Below are 17,641 nucleotides of genomic sequence, written 5' to 3' on the forward strand. Positions count from 1 at the left end.
GAACCTTGGTTCCACCCTGGATGAAAGTCCAAGGTTTGGTTGTAATTTTGGTTTGGGGCACCATTTCTTTGCCGCGGTTTGTCCTGTCTAATGTTTGTGCTGTCTAATGTGCTGTCATTTGTGTTATGTGTTTCTTAAGCATCTCTTTCTGTCCCACATTGCCCATGCACGTGGCATGCATGGGTCAGGGGTCTTTTCTTGTTGCCCTAAGCACATGGCACGGGAAAGGAGTTCTGCCATGTGTCACGGGTTAGAATGTTATGTTGGAGTCCCCCGAGGCTGCTTTTCTGAACTCGAACCACTGCTGCAGCCCTTACAGCTGAGCCTGGCCCGTGTAGGTGAGTCTTTCCCTATCCCCACTTGCCGGTCCCGTGGGTCCCTGCCATTTGCCTAGCTGCCCGACATTCTTTGTGCTCTACACACATGGTATGCAGGGGGGGCCGCAGGAGTCTTTCCCACCCCTGGATTGGCCAAGGGTCTGGGGTTACCAGCAGCACCCCCACCCCAGGTCTCTCTGCCTTGAGCACATGGAGCTCGAGCGTATAAACTTATCTGGCCTGATCCGGACATCTAAATGGCCTTAAAGTTATTAAGAACTATAAAAGGGACTTTGACAAAATTTTTATGTTAACTAAAAAATAAAAAAAAATGTAAAAGACAAGTAATAAAGAGAAAAAAAATATCTAAGAATGTCTAAGAAAGTCAGAAAAATAAAATAAAAGATTATAGAGAGTTAAAACAAATGGTAAAAGTTATAGAGGGTTAAAGCAAGTTGTTGGAGGTCAGAGAAAAAGATTGTTACAGAAAGTTATAGAGGGTTAAAATAAGTTATAGAAGGTCAGAGGAAAGTTGTCGAAGGTCAGAGAAAAGGTTGTTACAAGCCAAAAAAAAAATGTAAACTGTGCTATGGTTTCTCATGTCTACAAACAGTAAATTTTAAAAATAATAATATAAGTTAAAATTTTAATCATATTAAGCTGATTTTGTTTTTAAAAAAAGTCCTGTTTATTTCTCAAGTAATTTATGTATACTTGTTTTAAAATGTTGTTTCCTGGTTTAGCCAGCACATGGCCAACTGGTCACATGACTTGACTGGTCGCCATTTTGCTAAAGTTAAAAAAAGAATACTTAAGCCGCCATCTTGACTAAAGGTGACCCCATGGAAATTAGAGGTACCATCTTAGAAACAAGTTTTTCAATTAAGATTTAAAATGTTAATGCTTCTATATATTACAGAAAGACCTTAAGGGAATTTAAATTTCTTTTTAAAACCAGTTTTCAAATGTTTGTTTTTATTAATATTTGTACTTAAAGAGCTTCAATTTAGAATTATTTTTAAGCAAAGCCTGACAATGTAAAGTTCTTGTTTTATGATGTTTTTAAAAATTAAGTTTAAGATGTTGATAACACACACCTTTAAGCTTAGGATGTTGATGGCACACGACTTTAAGTTAAGGGCGTTGGTGGCTTACGCCTTTAATCCCAACATTCGGGAATAAGAAGTAGATGGATCTTTATGAGTTCAAGGCCTGCCTGGTCTGACAGATCGAATTCCAGGACAGGCTCCAAAGTCACAGAAAAACCCTGCCTCAAAAAAAAGTTAAGCTACTGTTTAAGGAATATAAGGTAGCTCTATGCAGTTTTAAGTTCAGCTGTCTTACAGAAAGACTTTAACTAGCCACCTGTGTGCTTCTTGTGTGCTTAAGGCAAGTAATTAAAACAGACCTCTAATGCTTCAGAGATCTTCAGAATATGGCATTTAAATTGTTATCTTTAAAGTTTATAATGTCAGACAGACTGCCAGATCCTGACAGTGACCCAAAGTCTCCAAAGAAGATTACGAGGCACCTCAGTTCCTGCACCTGGACCAGTGAGCGAGATGCTCAGATGTGATACCTGCCGCCTGCCAGAACCTAGCCGAGACTGTGGACAAAGCTGCTGGACACTGGAAAATTGATTGCACCCCTTTGCCTAGACAAAACAAGGTCAGTCTTTTCCATGTCCCTCTTCCACAGAGAGGAAAAAAACTCTCACAGTATAGGCCTGGCGAAGATTGCTGGTCTTTGAGACAGCTGCCTCCAACAGTAATAGAGAAACTTGGGTTTGGCTAACTGTATATAGACTGGCTTCTAACTGGCTTCTGTCACTTTTTAGTAGATTCGGACAAAATATACCCTTCTCAGATCTCTGAAATATTACTGGTTGTCAGCTTGACAGCATCAGGCAGTCAGATCCACTATAGACTAGTCAGTATGTTAGCTGATAAAATAGTGACTATCTACTGTTCAGGCACAAGTTCAAAGTTTTTAAGTTTATTTTGGTTGTCATCTAAGTACAAACTTAAAGGGCTTTTCATCAGGCCAAAGGCACCTCTGTCCAATCCATACCTGGCTCTCTGGACAGAAGAAAAATGTACATGCTTATAGCCCAAATCTGCAGTTTTTGCTAGGACTCAAAGTTATAAATATGTTCTTGCTGTTTAAACAGATATCTGCTTTTTCTACACTGTGGGCTTCAGTAAATAAGCTTTAACCTCTGTTCCCAGTTTAAACATGTCTTAAACAGGTTTCTGCTTCTGGCAGACATCTGAATATCAGTTGCTGACTACAGACTGTTCTAAGACTGCGAGCCCTGGACTTGCTGTGGATGTGAACCAGTTCAGCTGATATGGACACCCCCTGTCTCTGCAACAGTGTCTGCTACCCAGAAGCCCCTGATGAATTCCCCATTGCCTAAATCCCTTTTTGCTTTTGACTAGCATTTCAACCTTCTGGGGTCCCTAACTTCGTCCCAAAGTCAGCAGGAAGCAGTTTAGAAAAGAATTTCGGCGTCCATTTTCCCTGGTTAAAATGCTAAGTCAAAAGGAACTCCCTTACATGGGGATGCCAATATCTATCACTCCCTGATGGGGATGCTAGAGAGACAGCAATTCCATGATTGGAATTTCCAGAAAAGAAAATGGGGGAATGAAGGAACCGGCTTCCCTTTTGGCAGCCATAATGGTTGAACATGTGCTTCTATGACCTTGTCCTAGAAACCAGAAAGTCAGATGCCTGTCTTGTGACAAGGAACCAATCAGAAGTTAGCTGGTGGTGCTATGCTTTATGGCTCTGGGTGTGCTTTACGGACAAGCGCACAGCAATGACGTAGAGAGCATAGCAACCACCCTGGGAGGGCCTATGAGCCATAACAACCAGTTGACCAATCAACACAGGGCAAGCCCTCCAAGCCTGGAAGCACACCAATCCTAAGCCTGTGCGTACCCCTAGACACTCCCCTTACGCTGCCCTATAAGATCTTTGGGGAGACCTTAGGAGCCGTCTTTTCTAGCTGTCCGCCATGGCGGGTGGGTGAAAGACCCGAGCTAACATGGGGTTAGTTCGTTAAATTACAATAAAGCCTCGTGCAGTTTGCAGCAAGCTCTCGAATCCGCCTGGTGATTGGGGTGACCGCGAACCTGGCCTGAGACCCCGGATACTTGAGTTTTTCGGGGGTCTAACAATATAAGTATTTCCATCCTTTTACTCTTTTTTGTTTTGACAGCTATGTACTGTTAGGGACCAAGAAAGTTCCATTAAGGAATGTCTCTCTTTTTTAAAGATTTTTTTTTTAACTTATTATGTATACAACATTCTGCTTTCATGTATATCTGCACACCAGAAGAGGGCACCAGATCTCATAACGGATGGTTGTGAGCCATGTGGTTGCCGGGAATTGAACTCAGGACCTCTGGAAGAGCAGTCAGTGCTCTTAACCTCTGAGCCATCTCTCCAGCCCTCATTAAGGAATGTCTTAAGGTCCAACCTCCAGTTTCAGTAAACAGGAGCACCCAGGAGCTCAGGCCTACAATTGTATTGCAGAAGTGAGCAAGTCTGCTATTGTATAGCATGGCCTCAGTGGAGAATGTCTCCTGGTTTGCATCTCTACAGGACTAAGCATTTGAATAGGCCTGCATCTGGGTGGAGGGCTGCGTGTGGAAGTAACAAGTGAGGACAGATAGAGTTAGGAGCAACCAGAGAGAGGAGTCAACTGAAGGAGACAGAAATGGCCTCGTGGCCAGGGAAGCATGGTTAGAAAACAGCCAAGAAGTTGCTGAATAAAGAAAAGACTCCAGTTTTGCAGCATGGAACTGAGAGCTCTCTAAAGATGAGCTGTGTTTGGTCTTTATCGCTATTGGGTTGTTAGGAGTTTCCAAGTCCACGCTCCCCCACCCAGGCTGAACCTTATGGCTGCCGTGGCGTGGGGCTGACATGCTGGGTCACGACATATGTACCCATTCACTGCTATTTTAAAAATAGAGTGCCATTTGTGGGAGAATAACTTAATGGGGAAACATCACTGAGCGTTGCTGGACTCTGCAGAATTTATGTAGAATTATACACTGTAGTCTTTCTTCATCAAGCTGCTTATTTAGGATATGTTTTGGGTCTTTAAGAAGTACCAAAACTGCTACAGTTCAAAGAGGAAATAGGCTTGCTGAATTATAATAGGAAAAATCAAAGCACTCTGCATGAGATGAAAAACAACCGTCTTACCTTAGAATTTGACAAAAAGCAGGTTAAGTTAAACAGCATTTTATTCAAATGAGATACCATTTCACTCTTTAAACTTACATTCTTCCAGCAGGCCATTAATAACAGTGCAGAGAACAATTCAACTAAACAATTTTCAGAGCTCCTTTGTGCTAATATCTTCAGCTGTGATCAATATAACCATATGCATTATGCTGAATTATGCATTTCAGCTAAAGATAGAAAGGAACGTTCAAAAGCAAGCCCTTAAACACATGCGGTTAATTTAAGCACTAACCAAATGCAAACTGCATTTACATATCCTTCCCCACATATTCACACAGTCTGAAACTAATTTGTACCTTGAATAAAGAGGTGAACATTCTCTAAAAATAACTTGCCGCTTAGATGAATGACTACAAGAAGCCAGGGAAGCATCGTCTGGCAAGGGACACTTTATACAAGAGAAGGCAAATGTGTGAGCAGAGTTCAAAGTCAAATTAAACCATCTCAAAATCTGGATCACAAAAGGAACTTTCATCATATTCAAAGATTTCCCTAAATACATAATTTCAAATTTTTATTTCCCCCAAATGATTAAAATCTAGAATATTTTTCTTAAAATTATTTTAACTGATTTTCTTAGAATTCATTTAAACATTTTTATAAAGACTTAAATTCTTGGTCTTGCAAATTTAAACCCTTCAAAGAAAATAACTGGAAAATCACAGTTCCAGCAACTTTTACTGAGAAAGTAATTAGATAATCATATTAAGGGGGTTTTCATGTAGGAAGATGTGACTTACTATGCTAAAAAATTATTTCTTAAATATCTATTTAAGTGATTGTAGAGTCATTTTCAGGACAACTCTGAGAAACTATAAACAGGCCTTGCCTACGATGACGACATGAGGTTAAATTTATACCAGAGTACTGACTTCACAATACAGTGAATAAAAGAGCATATTATAAAAGCAAATCCACACATATACCAACAACTCGAAGAAGAACCACAAGTATCAGCAAAGGTTAACTCGAGGGCTGCAACAGAGTCTAGACCTCTTTCACAGTGCACACACATTAATTTCAATATTCAAAAAATCATTAAAGAATCAGCAAAAAAGATGAGGATGGCCTAGGTGAATTACAATTTCTTAGCAACTGTAATATTTAATAATAAGAGTTCTCCAAATCAATAAAAAACAATAGTTTAAAGAGAAATTAATATTCTACCCCTTTTAAGAGTTTTGTTTGAGAGATCAATTCAGATGTGTGGAAGACAAAAGTTTTGGAATTCTTGATATCTAAGAAAATACAGAAAAAATAGAAATAAAATAGGTTTATTTCATTTCCATTTCTCTGTAAAATTATGTATGTATTTATCTGCTGCGTGGCAGAGGACATGTGTGGGCTATGGTGTGCATGGGGTCAGAGGACAAGATGCAGAAGGCAGCTCTCTCTGACCATGTGTGACTTGGGGGATCCAACCTGGTGGCAGGGTACTTTTACCTGCTGAGCCATCTTGCTGCCTCTTATTTCCCTTGTCATTTAAGAATGTGTAATTTGTCTATTTTTGGAAAATGGAAAGGGGCAATAGGGCACTTCTACTTCAAATATTTACTGATCAACTAAGCCAAAGCACTCCAGTAAGCACTCAATAGTGATATTAAAATCAGAACCCACTAAGGAGTCATGTCACCAATTAATCCCATCTACAGTCCTTTAGAAAGACTTATAAATATCATATCAGTCAATTTGGTCACGTGGTGCTTCATTGCAATAAAGACTCCACTGACTACTTGTTGCTATTTCAGGCTTGTTGAAATGTAAAACAAACAAACAAACAAAAAACACAAAACAAAAAACAAAAAAAGCAAAAAAAAAAAAACCAAACCATGGCTAACCAGTTTTAAGTTGTTATTGCTTATGGATGCACTCTAATTTTAGGAATATTAAACATGAAAAATTATGTTCCATTTAGTCAATAAAATGTGACCCTGTAGTAAGAGTACTAACTAAAAATATATTTTTTCTTACTGATTCTGTATTAACCTTTTATTTTTTTGTTATTAGTTGTTGACACAGGGTCTTACTATATAGCCCAAGAAGGTTTGGAATTTGCAATTCTCCTGTCTCCTGAGTGCTATAATTACAGGCGTGTACCACCATGCCTGGCTGTACTAAACTTTTAAAATTCTCGTGTAACTGAATTGTAAATCTTCCAAAGGAGCAACCTTATTACTACATTCTTGGGTGTATCTCATGGGAACACATACACTTTAATAAAAATTCTGTCACCCCAACTGTGCATCTGTGTGCCCTGGTTGTTCATATGTCTGTGTGTAATACAGCAGTCAAGACATCTTTAATTAATTACATTTTATTTCTATGAGACAAGATTATGATTATGCTTAATGATTATTATTTTAACAGGGAATTCTGACAAAGTGTCTTGGTTAAGAGAACAGAGTTAGACATCCTACTAGTAGATCATTCAGTTTGATCTATCCAAACTAGCAAGAAGCTATTTCTTTCACTTGTCCCTGCTTTGGGTTTTTCCCATTGCATCTGCCACTACCTGAACCATTACAGAATTCTCTTAACTATTGTTGGCTTCTATGTCTCATGAGGGCAAGTCTTTGTTTTATTTGCTGTATCCTCAAAACTTAGAACAATGGTGAGAACAAACTGGTGCTCAATAAAACTTGTTTTCTGTCAAATAAAGAAAAGTTCAGAATTTAAGGATATTAAACTAATGAGACACAACCTAGATAAAAAAAAAAAAGTGACTGGGGGGAAAAACAGTTCTTTTGGCATACATACACACACACACACACACACACACACACACACACACACACACACACACCCCTCTGTATTATATATACATATATGTATATGCACTGATATAAGCTGTATCCCCAGAGGACAGCAGGATGATTGGCAAACACTAGGCATACAAGAAGTACTGACTGACTCAGCAAATAAGCATCAGATGTCTACAGAAGTAAACGGGTGGTTATTTCTATGGTTATTTCCATGTACCTCTTTCAGTCTTTAATTTGTCAAGGACTTCGGTTTTGTCTGTTAGATCAGATTTTAGGGCAGTTTCGAGCTGTGCAATCTGCACTTTCATCTGCTGCTCCTTTAACTTCCACTGCTCTTCGTGGGCAGCACTGAAGGCACTGCAAAACACACGTGACATGCAAGGAGCGCTGGGAAATCAGTTTCACCCGAAAATAATAAAGAGAAAGCTTTTAGTGGCACAGAGACCACTGTCATCATGTCTTAGGAATTAAGTAAACAGATGCTGGTCTGCTGCTGTTGAAACCAAGGCGCCTTGCTCAGGCTGCGGTTAGGGAACATGAAAGAGTTTGTGGGATGAGCAAAGGAACTGGCCTTAATTTAGAGCTCTAAAGTCAGAAAAGTTGGCAACATGTAGCTTTTGTGGACTAGTAAAGGAATTCAGATACTGTACATACTCCAGAGGGATCCATGGTTCCAAACCTCAGCAATGACAGGCAGGACTGCCCCCACCCCCCTCAGGTCCACTCACTCATACTGAGGAAAAACACTTTCCACCTGAGGAAATTGTGAGTCTGTGATAACTCAGACATAAATGATGCTGTACTGAAGCACAAGGTAGTAACTCTGACACCAGGAAGTGGTGCTAAGGCAGTTTTACCCTAAAAACAAAAGCAATGGGCTAAGAACAAATAATTTTATCTTCTAACAAAGACTGTTATAAAATGAATGCCTCTAATCTAAAAAGATTATGAAGACAGAATTATAACTGATTCCTTAATAAAGTGTAGCACTTCTCTCTCGCCTTTCTCCTCTCTCTCCTCTCTCTCTCTCTCTCTCTCTCTCTCTCTCTCTCTCTCTCTCTCTCTGCCTCTCTCTTGACAGGGTCTCAGGCCTCAAATTCCCTATGTAGTTGAGGATGACTTTGAACTCGTAGCCTTCTGGCTTCCACCTCTCCAGGACTCAATCTACAGGTGTGCACCCCCACACCTCTGTTATGTGATGCTGGGGCTTTGTGCAAATTCTCTACCTACTGAGTTACATCTTTAGCCCAAAGTAGATTCAGTTAGTGTTTAAATCTGCTAGTGACCAAGGTATAGCATACTAGAAGTACAAGATAGGAGTAACTAGACACTACACAGAGGAAGAAATCAACCATTTCTTTATCCAGTGGGTCCTGAACACAGTCAACAATGGTGCTCTTGCAGCACCCTTCACTGACACTCAGGGACATTTCAAAGAGAACGGCCTGGCAACTCATGTTTCTGTAGCTTCCCAGGTGATGGCCAGACTTTGCGAAAACCTGTCTTGGTCTGCATCTCAGCAGAAAACCATTATCTGTGAAGCTTGACTTGACTGAGTAATCACCCACAGCTTTGACCCCTCTACTTATTTTAAACTCAGTAAATGAAACAAAAATCTATAAAGTCTGGTTTTTTACTGAAGCTGAAGTAAATGGAAAAGAAATGTACTATTGAAAATTGACCTTAATGTTGCTCAGCTAGTCCTGAAGAGATGCTTTTTGTAGAAGGCTCAGCTTAAAAAAATTGTATTCATTTCACATTTTATTATTTGTATTGCATTTAAAATAATATCACCTTGAAAATAAATGGAATTCTAGAAGTCACTCTAAAGATGACATCTGTTTTCCTCTATCAGTGTTCTTATTTCATATAGGGATTCTTAAAAAACAAAAACATGCAATTGATATGCCAGTATCCTAAGCTAATTTTTGTTAAAGGCAGAATTACCTAGACTTAAATGAAATCTAAATAAAACACATATACGTTAAATACTAAAGAATATTCCTGTACAAATTCACTTAAAATGAAGGATGTATATAATTTCTGTGTCTAGCCAAATTAATACATATGTATGAATGTAAATGTATGTATGTATGTGTGCCCTCTATCATTAGAAACATACACCACCAGGAAAAAAACTTAACATGATGAAATGGGCACATCTATACATTCCCTGAGATGCCAGCAATTAGAAACAGTAGTGTTCCAATGGTGTGCACGCAGCACAAGATCACCAGCAGCTAGTCTGGCAGAAACATCAAGAAGTTGTGTGTGTTTAAATTAAGAACAATTTAGCAGCCTGGTTTCTCCAAACCCACAAAATACTAGTGTAAATCAGCATAAGTCAATCTGAATTTAGCCCGCTGCTATCTTCCCTCTAAATTTAGGACTGCATTCCACTGGAGTTTCATGAGGAATTCCTTTTGAATTTACTATATTCCTCTATGCTTGGAGCCATCTGTGTAGCTATAAATGGTGAACCACATCTGGCTCCATTTTCTTTGTAAGGGCCATATACATGATTAAATCTGCATATGAGAAGAGTGTTTAAGAACTTTTTATTCATGAAAATGTTGTTTTTTTTTTTCCTATACCAACAGTGGCAGTGAAGGGAGGACGACTGTCTCTGTACCCGTTGCATTGGTATGCTCTGTGACAGCCTGCATGCAGGAGGGCTGTTGGTGCCTGTGGTCACTAGCATGCCCACTGGCTGTCTTGGGTCTCAAGTATACTGTTAATACAAACCCTTGATTAAAACATGATACGATCAAAATAAAAGTTGAAAATTCCTTTCTACCCTCGGGTCTTCTTTCTCAAAGAAAAACTTCATTGCTCCAATGTTTCAGGACTTCCTCATGTGAGAAATGATGGAGATTCACCCCCTCTCTCATGAAGAAACCCACGGGTACTTCCCCAAAAGTACTGCAGACAATCAGAGCTCATGATGAGAAATAAGCAGAGACCAGCTATGCTCTTTCAAATTCTGAGCAGTGTCCCAGCATAAAAACCTATCTGTTCAGTTCTTGAAAGGTCACTACAACAGTCACACTCTAAATAGACTTTTTTTTTAAAAAAAAAAATAAACAAACAGCCATTAGATCAACATCTCTGAAAAATTAATAGCTTAAAGTCACTTTCAACAGGAATCCTGGAACCAACCTTAAGACAAAAACTTGGCAGCGGATGGTGGTAGTAGCACTTTGTGTACACGTGTGTGTGTGTGTGTGTGTGTGTGTGTGTGTGTGTGCTCAGTAGGAGAAGCTCTGTGTGTGTGTGTGTGTGTGTGTGTGTGTGTGTGTGTGTGTGTGCTCAGTAGGAGAATCTCAGAAGTGTGGTGGAACCTGGATTCCAATAACCTCCCCAGGTTACATGTACACATTGTACCTTAAGGCCTATTGCATTCACTAGCTCCCTGGCATCCAAACATCTAATTTCAGGAATGGAACACAGCCTCACCAATCATTGCATAAAGTTTCTCTTTCACTGAACAGGAAGATTTAATTGCAAAAAATTATTCTGAATCTTAAAATGGAGCATTTATTAAAGTTCTTATTTCTTGGCATTGTATCAAAAATGTTTAGCATATTAAAGAAGTCTCATACCAAGTACTAACACGAGGGTATTATTTTACCACATGATTCTCTAATATGTCACATGTCAAGTAATAAACACATTCAAAATTTCATTTAAAAAAGGAAGATGAGAATGCAATCTGTAAATTATCTTTTTCTCCTGAAAAACAGCCAATTTTGAATAATAAACACATGCTCTTCTTTTTAAAGCATGCTATCATTATGACTAAGCAAACAAGTAGCTTGTACAGTTTCTGATTAACATTAATTTCAGCAATGATGAATAAGAGTGTAATGAGAAAAAAGAGCTGTAAGAATCTACGGACAATGGCGATACTTGTAGTTCCTCTATGCTTTCAAAAGCATCTTTAAAAATTCCATCAGAAAATTTTGATGTTCTACTTATGATTACATGTACATATTGGACTTTAGGTTTAAGTGTTGTTGATTTTTTGACATTGTTTTGATGCTTATTGTAGCCATTTGCTTCCATAAACATCATATAATATTTATGTATAAGCAGCACAATGAAGCCTGTTTTTAGCGTGATGAGGAAAAAATGTAGTTCAAGCCCAAAACATTAAAGAAAAAAAGCAAAACCTTTAAAGCCAGATTTGCACTCTTAGATCATCTTCTAATATGGAAAGATAAAGTTTTATGGTGATTAAGTAAATATGACAAAAATATGCCTTGTCAAAATTCCATTTATATATTATTCCCAGATAAGTCTGATGTTTTTTATTCCAGGAATGTGTGTTCAGTAAATTCTCAAGCTGGAGAGAAGTAGAAATTTAGAAGTAATGGCCAAATGGCACTTTTTATATTTAGACTACATTAAATTATATAGAGTTACAAGATGTATAAGATAAATCAGTCAAAATCTCTGCATGTATGACAGGTCCATTATTTCAAGGATGCTTCCTTTTCATGCAGACAATTTTCCAATGCAATTAAAATCAGGGACAGTGGTACACTGGGGGGGGGGGAGAGATCTAGTTTTAGAGTAGAAAGAATTGGGTTCAGTTCTCCACTGCTACGCCAGCCATGCCGTGTGACTCTGCACACGTTTGCTCATCTGGCTTCTCAGTTACCTTCTTTCTAAAATACAGGGATATCCTCACTTTCCACAATAGGGCATTGTACAATCTATACAACACCTGAAATGTCAAATATATGATCATAAAGTATATAGATACATCAATGTAAAAATACACACACTTCTTTAGAGATGGAGATATAAACCATGAGGTGTAATAGATTTTTTTAGGTCATGCTAATTAAAAAGGGACTGGTACATAATGTTCTAGAAGGAAGTTTTATGCAATTCCACATAAAGATGATTAGCTAGGCTACTCCTGCCAGAGGGCCCTGAATAGTTAACTGGTGGTATACTGTTGTTAACCCTTAACAGACAGGGGGAAAAAAAGGTACAAAGCATTATAATAATACCTAACATGGACTTAGGTCATGTTTCCAAGTAGGCAAAATAAAATTCCCCACACACTCTGTCAGAACTAAAAATTTAAAATGTATATTAATTTGCAAACATTCAATTAAAAGGTTAATACTATTTTCTATGGTTTCAGTAAATGAGCAATATGAAGCAATGGTTGAATATCAAATAAAACGTATTTAAACATGGTAAATATGCTTCTATGTCACCCCATGTTTGTCATCACATATACTGAAGAGATGTTAACAATTACACAGATACACATCAATAGACAGATCAGAATCATTTAATAAGATTTAGCCATGGAGTGGAATTTTGTTTTAAATATTATCAGAAGGGATTATTTTCTAAAATACTGTAATTATGAAACATATTAAGAACCAAAAGTGAAGTAGTTCTTCAAAACTCATCTTGAGCTGAGGCTGAGATGCCTAATTTTCTCCTTATAAGGAACACAGATATTGAAAGCGAACCCCTTTCCCGTGATATTCAATCTGTTAGGATGCTGGAAATCCCAGTAGAGAGACCCAAGCAAGACTCCAAGAACTTCTCAGGCCTCCTGACTGTACCATTCTTCAAGAGCACACAGTATCTGTAGAAGGTACTCTAGCCTTGTCTGGAACCTGAGCATGTAGAATCCTACATTACACAGTGTCCCAAGGAACTCATAGGAATGGATGCAGACCATCACGCGTGGCATCTACTGGCCTGTAGTTTGTGTTCAACAAGTGACAGCGCTTGTTACTCACAACAAAACAACCTGATTCTCCACCTTTGCCATATAAAAACAGTTTCCAATGCCTTTAAAAAGCTTATTTTCCTTTTGCAAAGTAAGTATATGTCTTGCCATGACCTATTGCTAGTTTTTAAATCAATATTAGATATTCTGATAGTAAATGCTTTGATTAAAAACAGCCCAACAAAATGAAACAGAGAATTGTGATTTACCTGTTATAAAGTTTATCATAGTTTTCCTTTAAAAGTTCTCGCTCCTTTTCTAAATCATTAATTCTATCCTGCAGCTAAAATGAAAATAAAATTACAAAGAGTTTCCACGGTTCAGGGTTAGCACTGTAGACTCTGAAAATAAAGTTATACAATAAGTGATTATCATATCAAACCACGGTAAGAAAACCAGGACAGGACAGCCACTTGCTTAGTCTGGATTCCTACACTGCAGCTGCTGGCTAGACCACATGCAGTGCCTGTATTCAATTCAGTGGTGACTTCTTCCATGTCATTAAATAAACATGAAATTAATATTCCTGCTTTAATTTAGTAGAAACGGATACACTACTTTATGACAACATGAGCCAGAACTCAATAAAGAATGTGTTAAGAGCTTTCTCTTTTAAGTCCCTGGGAACATAATAGTTTTTACTTTCTACCATGATGAATTCCATCACTATATTCATTTTGTATTAATTTCCAATTGGCCCATAAAAATTAGTGCTAACTGTTCTTTGAGTTCATGGTTCAAGCAAGTTTATTAATCGTTATTTAATTTAAAGACACAACTTATCTTATTAGCTGGGATTTATAAATGGTAGCACATCATAAGAATAAACTCAATTGCTTATTTTATCCTAATGAATAATATTTTCAGAATTAAACAATTATTAGATAACATAGTTATTAGAGCATTATGATTAAAATATGGATTTCTATACTGTAATATTTAAAGTTTCATTAATAAGTATGCTCTGTGGTAACTTTTTTTTTTTTGCTATAGAGCAGAGAACTTAAGTCATCTCTATTGTTGATATTTCTTTTGACGCCAGTGAGAAACAGGAAAAGATTCTCCTGGGTTCAGGACAGAATGTAAACACCTTCCATTTCTGTTCTCCTTAGGAATAAGTTTAACAGACCTCAGAAAAAACAGTGTGCTAGTTGGGAGAGATGAGCAGCAACAGTAATAGAAGGGTAAGTTTTCAAACAACTTCCCAGAAAGATTATTTTACAAAACTGCTGACACAGTAGAGCACAGCATCCCCCTCAGGAACATGTCATTCCTCTAATCTCATTCTTGTGTCTCAATGATTAAGAAGTCATATTTAGGAAAGCTCCATTCTTTAGGTTATGTAATATTATCTTTTTGTTTCGATCCAGGCTCTTTAATCCTAGATAAACACATTTGTGGGCATTTTTAAGGATCAGTTTGCCATTCATATTCTGTACTACCTACTCTACTCTGCTGCATTCAAAATACCAAATATGTAGTTCAGGATTTTGACATAAATTCAACTTTTACACTGTTTCTCTTTTGCTTTTCAAAAACAGTTGCAGAAGAATTGTCAGGCAACAAATGATTGCACTGTCCCGGAGCTCACCTCCTCTACTCTTCTTTCTGAAAACCTCGCAGAATGCAGCTGCTTCTCAAGGCTGCAGCACTTTAAACGCTGTTCTTTAAGCTGCTTATTTAGCTCATCTCCATTTGCCATCAAGGCATCATGGCTGATCCTGAGTGTTCTCTGCTTCTACAAAACAAAGAGAGGAAAACTGAACCTTTTAAAATATTATATTCTGAATAACAAATTGCAAGTCTATCTGTGGCTCGATCCTGGATGTTTACACTGCACAATTTATTTTTCAAGTCATAAACATTGTACATGTGATACAAGGAAAAAGAGGGCCACTTAGCACTCACACAACATAAATTGTCTCCCCTTTATTTGTTTGTCCCCAGGCTTTGACATGTTGATAGTGACTGGTGTAAACTAGTTTTAGCAACTAATTCTCCCCCTTTTTACTATAGCTACAGTGGTTGGACATGCTGTCTAAAAGTGCTTCAGCATGGGTCAAAAACCACTGATCACTGCTATGGAAACTGAAAAGATTTACCATCAGACCATAAATAAACAATTTTGAATGGTTAGCTTTGAATTTTAATACAAGTAAGTTTTTTAATTCTGCAAAAGTATTTATAAACCTTTAAGTAGTAAAAAATTATATGTGAACATGATTTACATTCAATTTTACATACATAAATGCTATATTTTAGAAAGTAGATAAACAGCTTATTAATTATAATAAGGCCTTTTGTAGACCCCATTTGATCATAACATGAAATACCTCACCTGTGTATGTCCTAATGAAGGCTTTCTTAGCTCACCAAAAGAAATCTGGCCTTTAAGACAGTTTAGAACACTTATGATTAGTTTTCATTGCTGCTGTATTATTACAGCATTTCCTTTGAGTGCCCCACCTCATCAAGCCTATTCCATACATTATTTCTCAAAAGATGTGCCTGTCCTGTAGCAGGCACTTGTACTTTGTTGTCTGAACAAATACACCAGGAGTCACTGTTACATGGGAATCAAGATAGTCAGAGAAGAGAATGTCCGATCATTTTTCAGTTCCTCTCTTAATCCTCATTTTTGAAACTGCTTTCTCCTACATGGATTTTTAGTCTAAAGGGACCTATCTATACACTGATAGAGGTAACACTCCCACAAATCTGTGCTTCTATATGGACGGTGATCATACTTGGCATTACAGGAGGTTCCCGAAGGCTGGAGGATATCACTTGGGCTATGTCTGAAAGGTATTTAACTACTTACTTCAATAACGAAGCAGGAATCATGTGACCCAGTACTTTACATCAATGCACAGCTTTCCTTGTCTCTGGACTTCAAAGAAAGCATGACTTGATATAGATTCTGATCATCTGTTATGTTTTGGAGTTCATTAATTCCAGGACTTCTGTTAATTATGCAATGCCAATAAATAGTAGCTCTGTGAGAGCATATCCCTGTGTACCCACAGTCATTTGAAAACCATCCTGAGGAAGGGGAAACCTAAACATGACAGACTGAATTGTCAAGGTTTAAGATAAATATACTGACAGCTGATATTATGGGTATTCAAATATTTTCTGATAATGGTGGTCACCAAAGAAGCACAAAACAAAACAAAATTACATCAAAGAAAAATTTATTGACCAGTTTGTAATTCTAGTCTTCACTGCACACATGTGAAAGAGGTATGCACGCCAAGTACAGAGACATCTTTAGTACTGCAGGCCCATTATATGAGCACAGGAAAAAGACATCTTCAGTACTACAGCCCCATTACATGAGCTCAGGAAAAAGGATATGGAAAAGAATACTCATGGCAGGAGGGGATTCATGGCAGAAGCACTTGTAAAAATTACTTATTTATAAAAAGCCTAAGTGGTTATTTGGTAACTGTTATGAACAATATACAAAGATAAATTATACAATTTAATAAAGCAAATATTAAAATAAAGATTTAGTGTTATGACCATTATTAAAAGTACAACTTGAATACTATTTTTGAATCCTTTTCATCTGTGAATAAAATAATAATCACAGTACCTCTTGAAGTTGAATAAATTTTCCTTCTATGACTGAAAGAGCATTGCTTTTCTCCATTAGCTGTTTATGAAGCTTAATCATTTCTACATTGTCCCGAATATTTGACCTTCAAAGTTGTATTTAAGAAAAAGAAAAAAAATACAAGTTAATAATATAAGTAAAAGGAAAACAAAACACAGGCACACAAACAAAATATTATGCTTGATTTACTTGTATATAATTAAGTTGTCTAAAATTTTATATTATTGTAATTTATGGTAGATTATTTAAAACCAGTCACTATCCATTTCGGAAGGTGCATAAACAGACCCTCTGAATTTGAAGGGAGTTTCCAAACTGGATGGCAATATTAGCTTCGTCACACTGATAGTATATAGACTGACAGCTATTTTTGGATGTTCTGAAAGACTGCATGAAACCATCAGTTTTCAGCCAGCAGTGTATATCAGCAAAGCCTACACTTCCATAGAGGACTGCCATGCTATGCCCCTAAGTGCAGAAGAGGAGGTGCCGTCATTCATCTCCCTACCACTCCCTCCACACACAGTATCACACGATTATCATTTATTAGAGTTTCCTCTTGGAGTTTCAACTTCTCAAAATATTTCCAAAAAAATGACTTAGCATTTTATACTAATAATGCCCAAAGCTGGCATTTAAATATGTTGCAGATGTGCCTTTAGCTGTAAGAGATTATTGATGTCCACAGGGTATATAGAAACCTTATATGCTGCAATACTATTTTGTATTTTTCCTACTGAGATTAAAGCAAATGTAGAATTTAACAGGAAGATCTTGTTAAAGGTTAATCACAAATCTAAATGAATACCTGTTCTCAAAAGGCATTTATTTTCCTAACAGAAAAAAAGGTTCCTTAATTTAATGCCTCATTTAAACTTTTTTTTTTTAAATTGTGAAGCCTTGATTTTAAGACTTCACT

General features: G+C 37.4%; 1 protein-coding gene across 3 annotated transcripts in view; it reads right to left on the reverse strand.

Moving 5' to 3' along the window:
* The window catches only part of Rpgrip1l (RPGRIP1 like), a 107,736-nt gene that overhangs the window by 67,744 nt on the left and 22,351 nt on the right, over positions 1-17,641 (reverse strand). For all 3 annotated transcript variants that reach the window (XR_003483368.2, XM_027405585.2, XM_027405584.1), the window contains exons 7-10: positions 16,702-16,807; positions 14,695-14,841; positions 13,313-13,386; positions 7,557-7,696 (exon numbers count right to left, since the gene is read on the reverse strand). Coding sequence is in view for 2 of the 3 variants with exons in the window: in XM_027405585.2 (XP_027261386.1) it covers positions 7,557-7,696; positions 13,313-13,386; positions 14,695-14,841; positions 16,702-16,807 (467 nt within the window). In the remaining variant the exon portion in view is untranslated. The remainder of the gene's footprint in view (positions 1-7,556; positions 7,697-13,312; positions 13,387-14,694; positions 14,842-16,701; positions 16,808-17,641) is intronic.

The sequence above is a fragment of the Cricetulus griseus genome, chromosome 3, assembly GCF_003668045.3.
Source record: "Cricetulus griseus strain 17A/GY chromosome 3, alternate assembly CriGri-PICRH-1.0, whole genome shotgun sequence".
NCBI classification, from domain to species: Eukaryota; Metazoa; Chordata; class Mammalia; order Rodentia; family Cricetidae; genus Cricetulus; species Cricetulus griseus.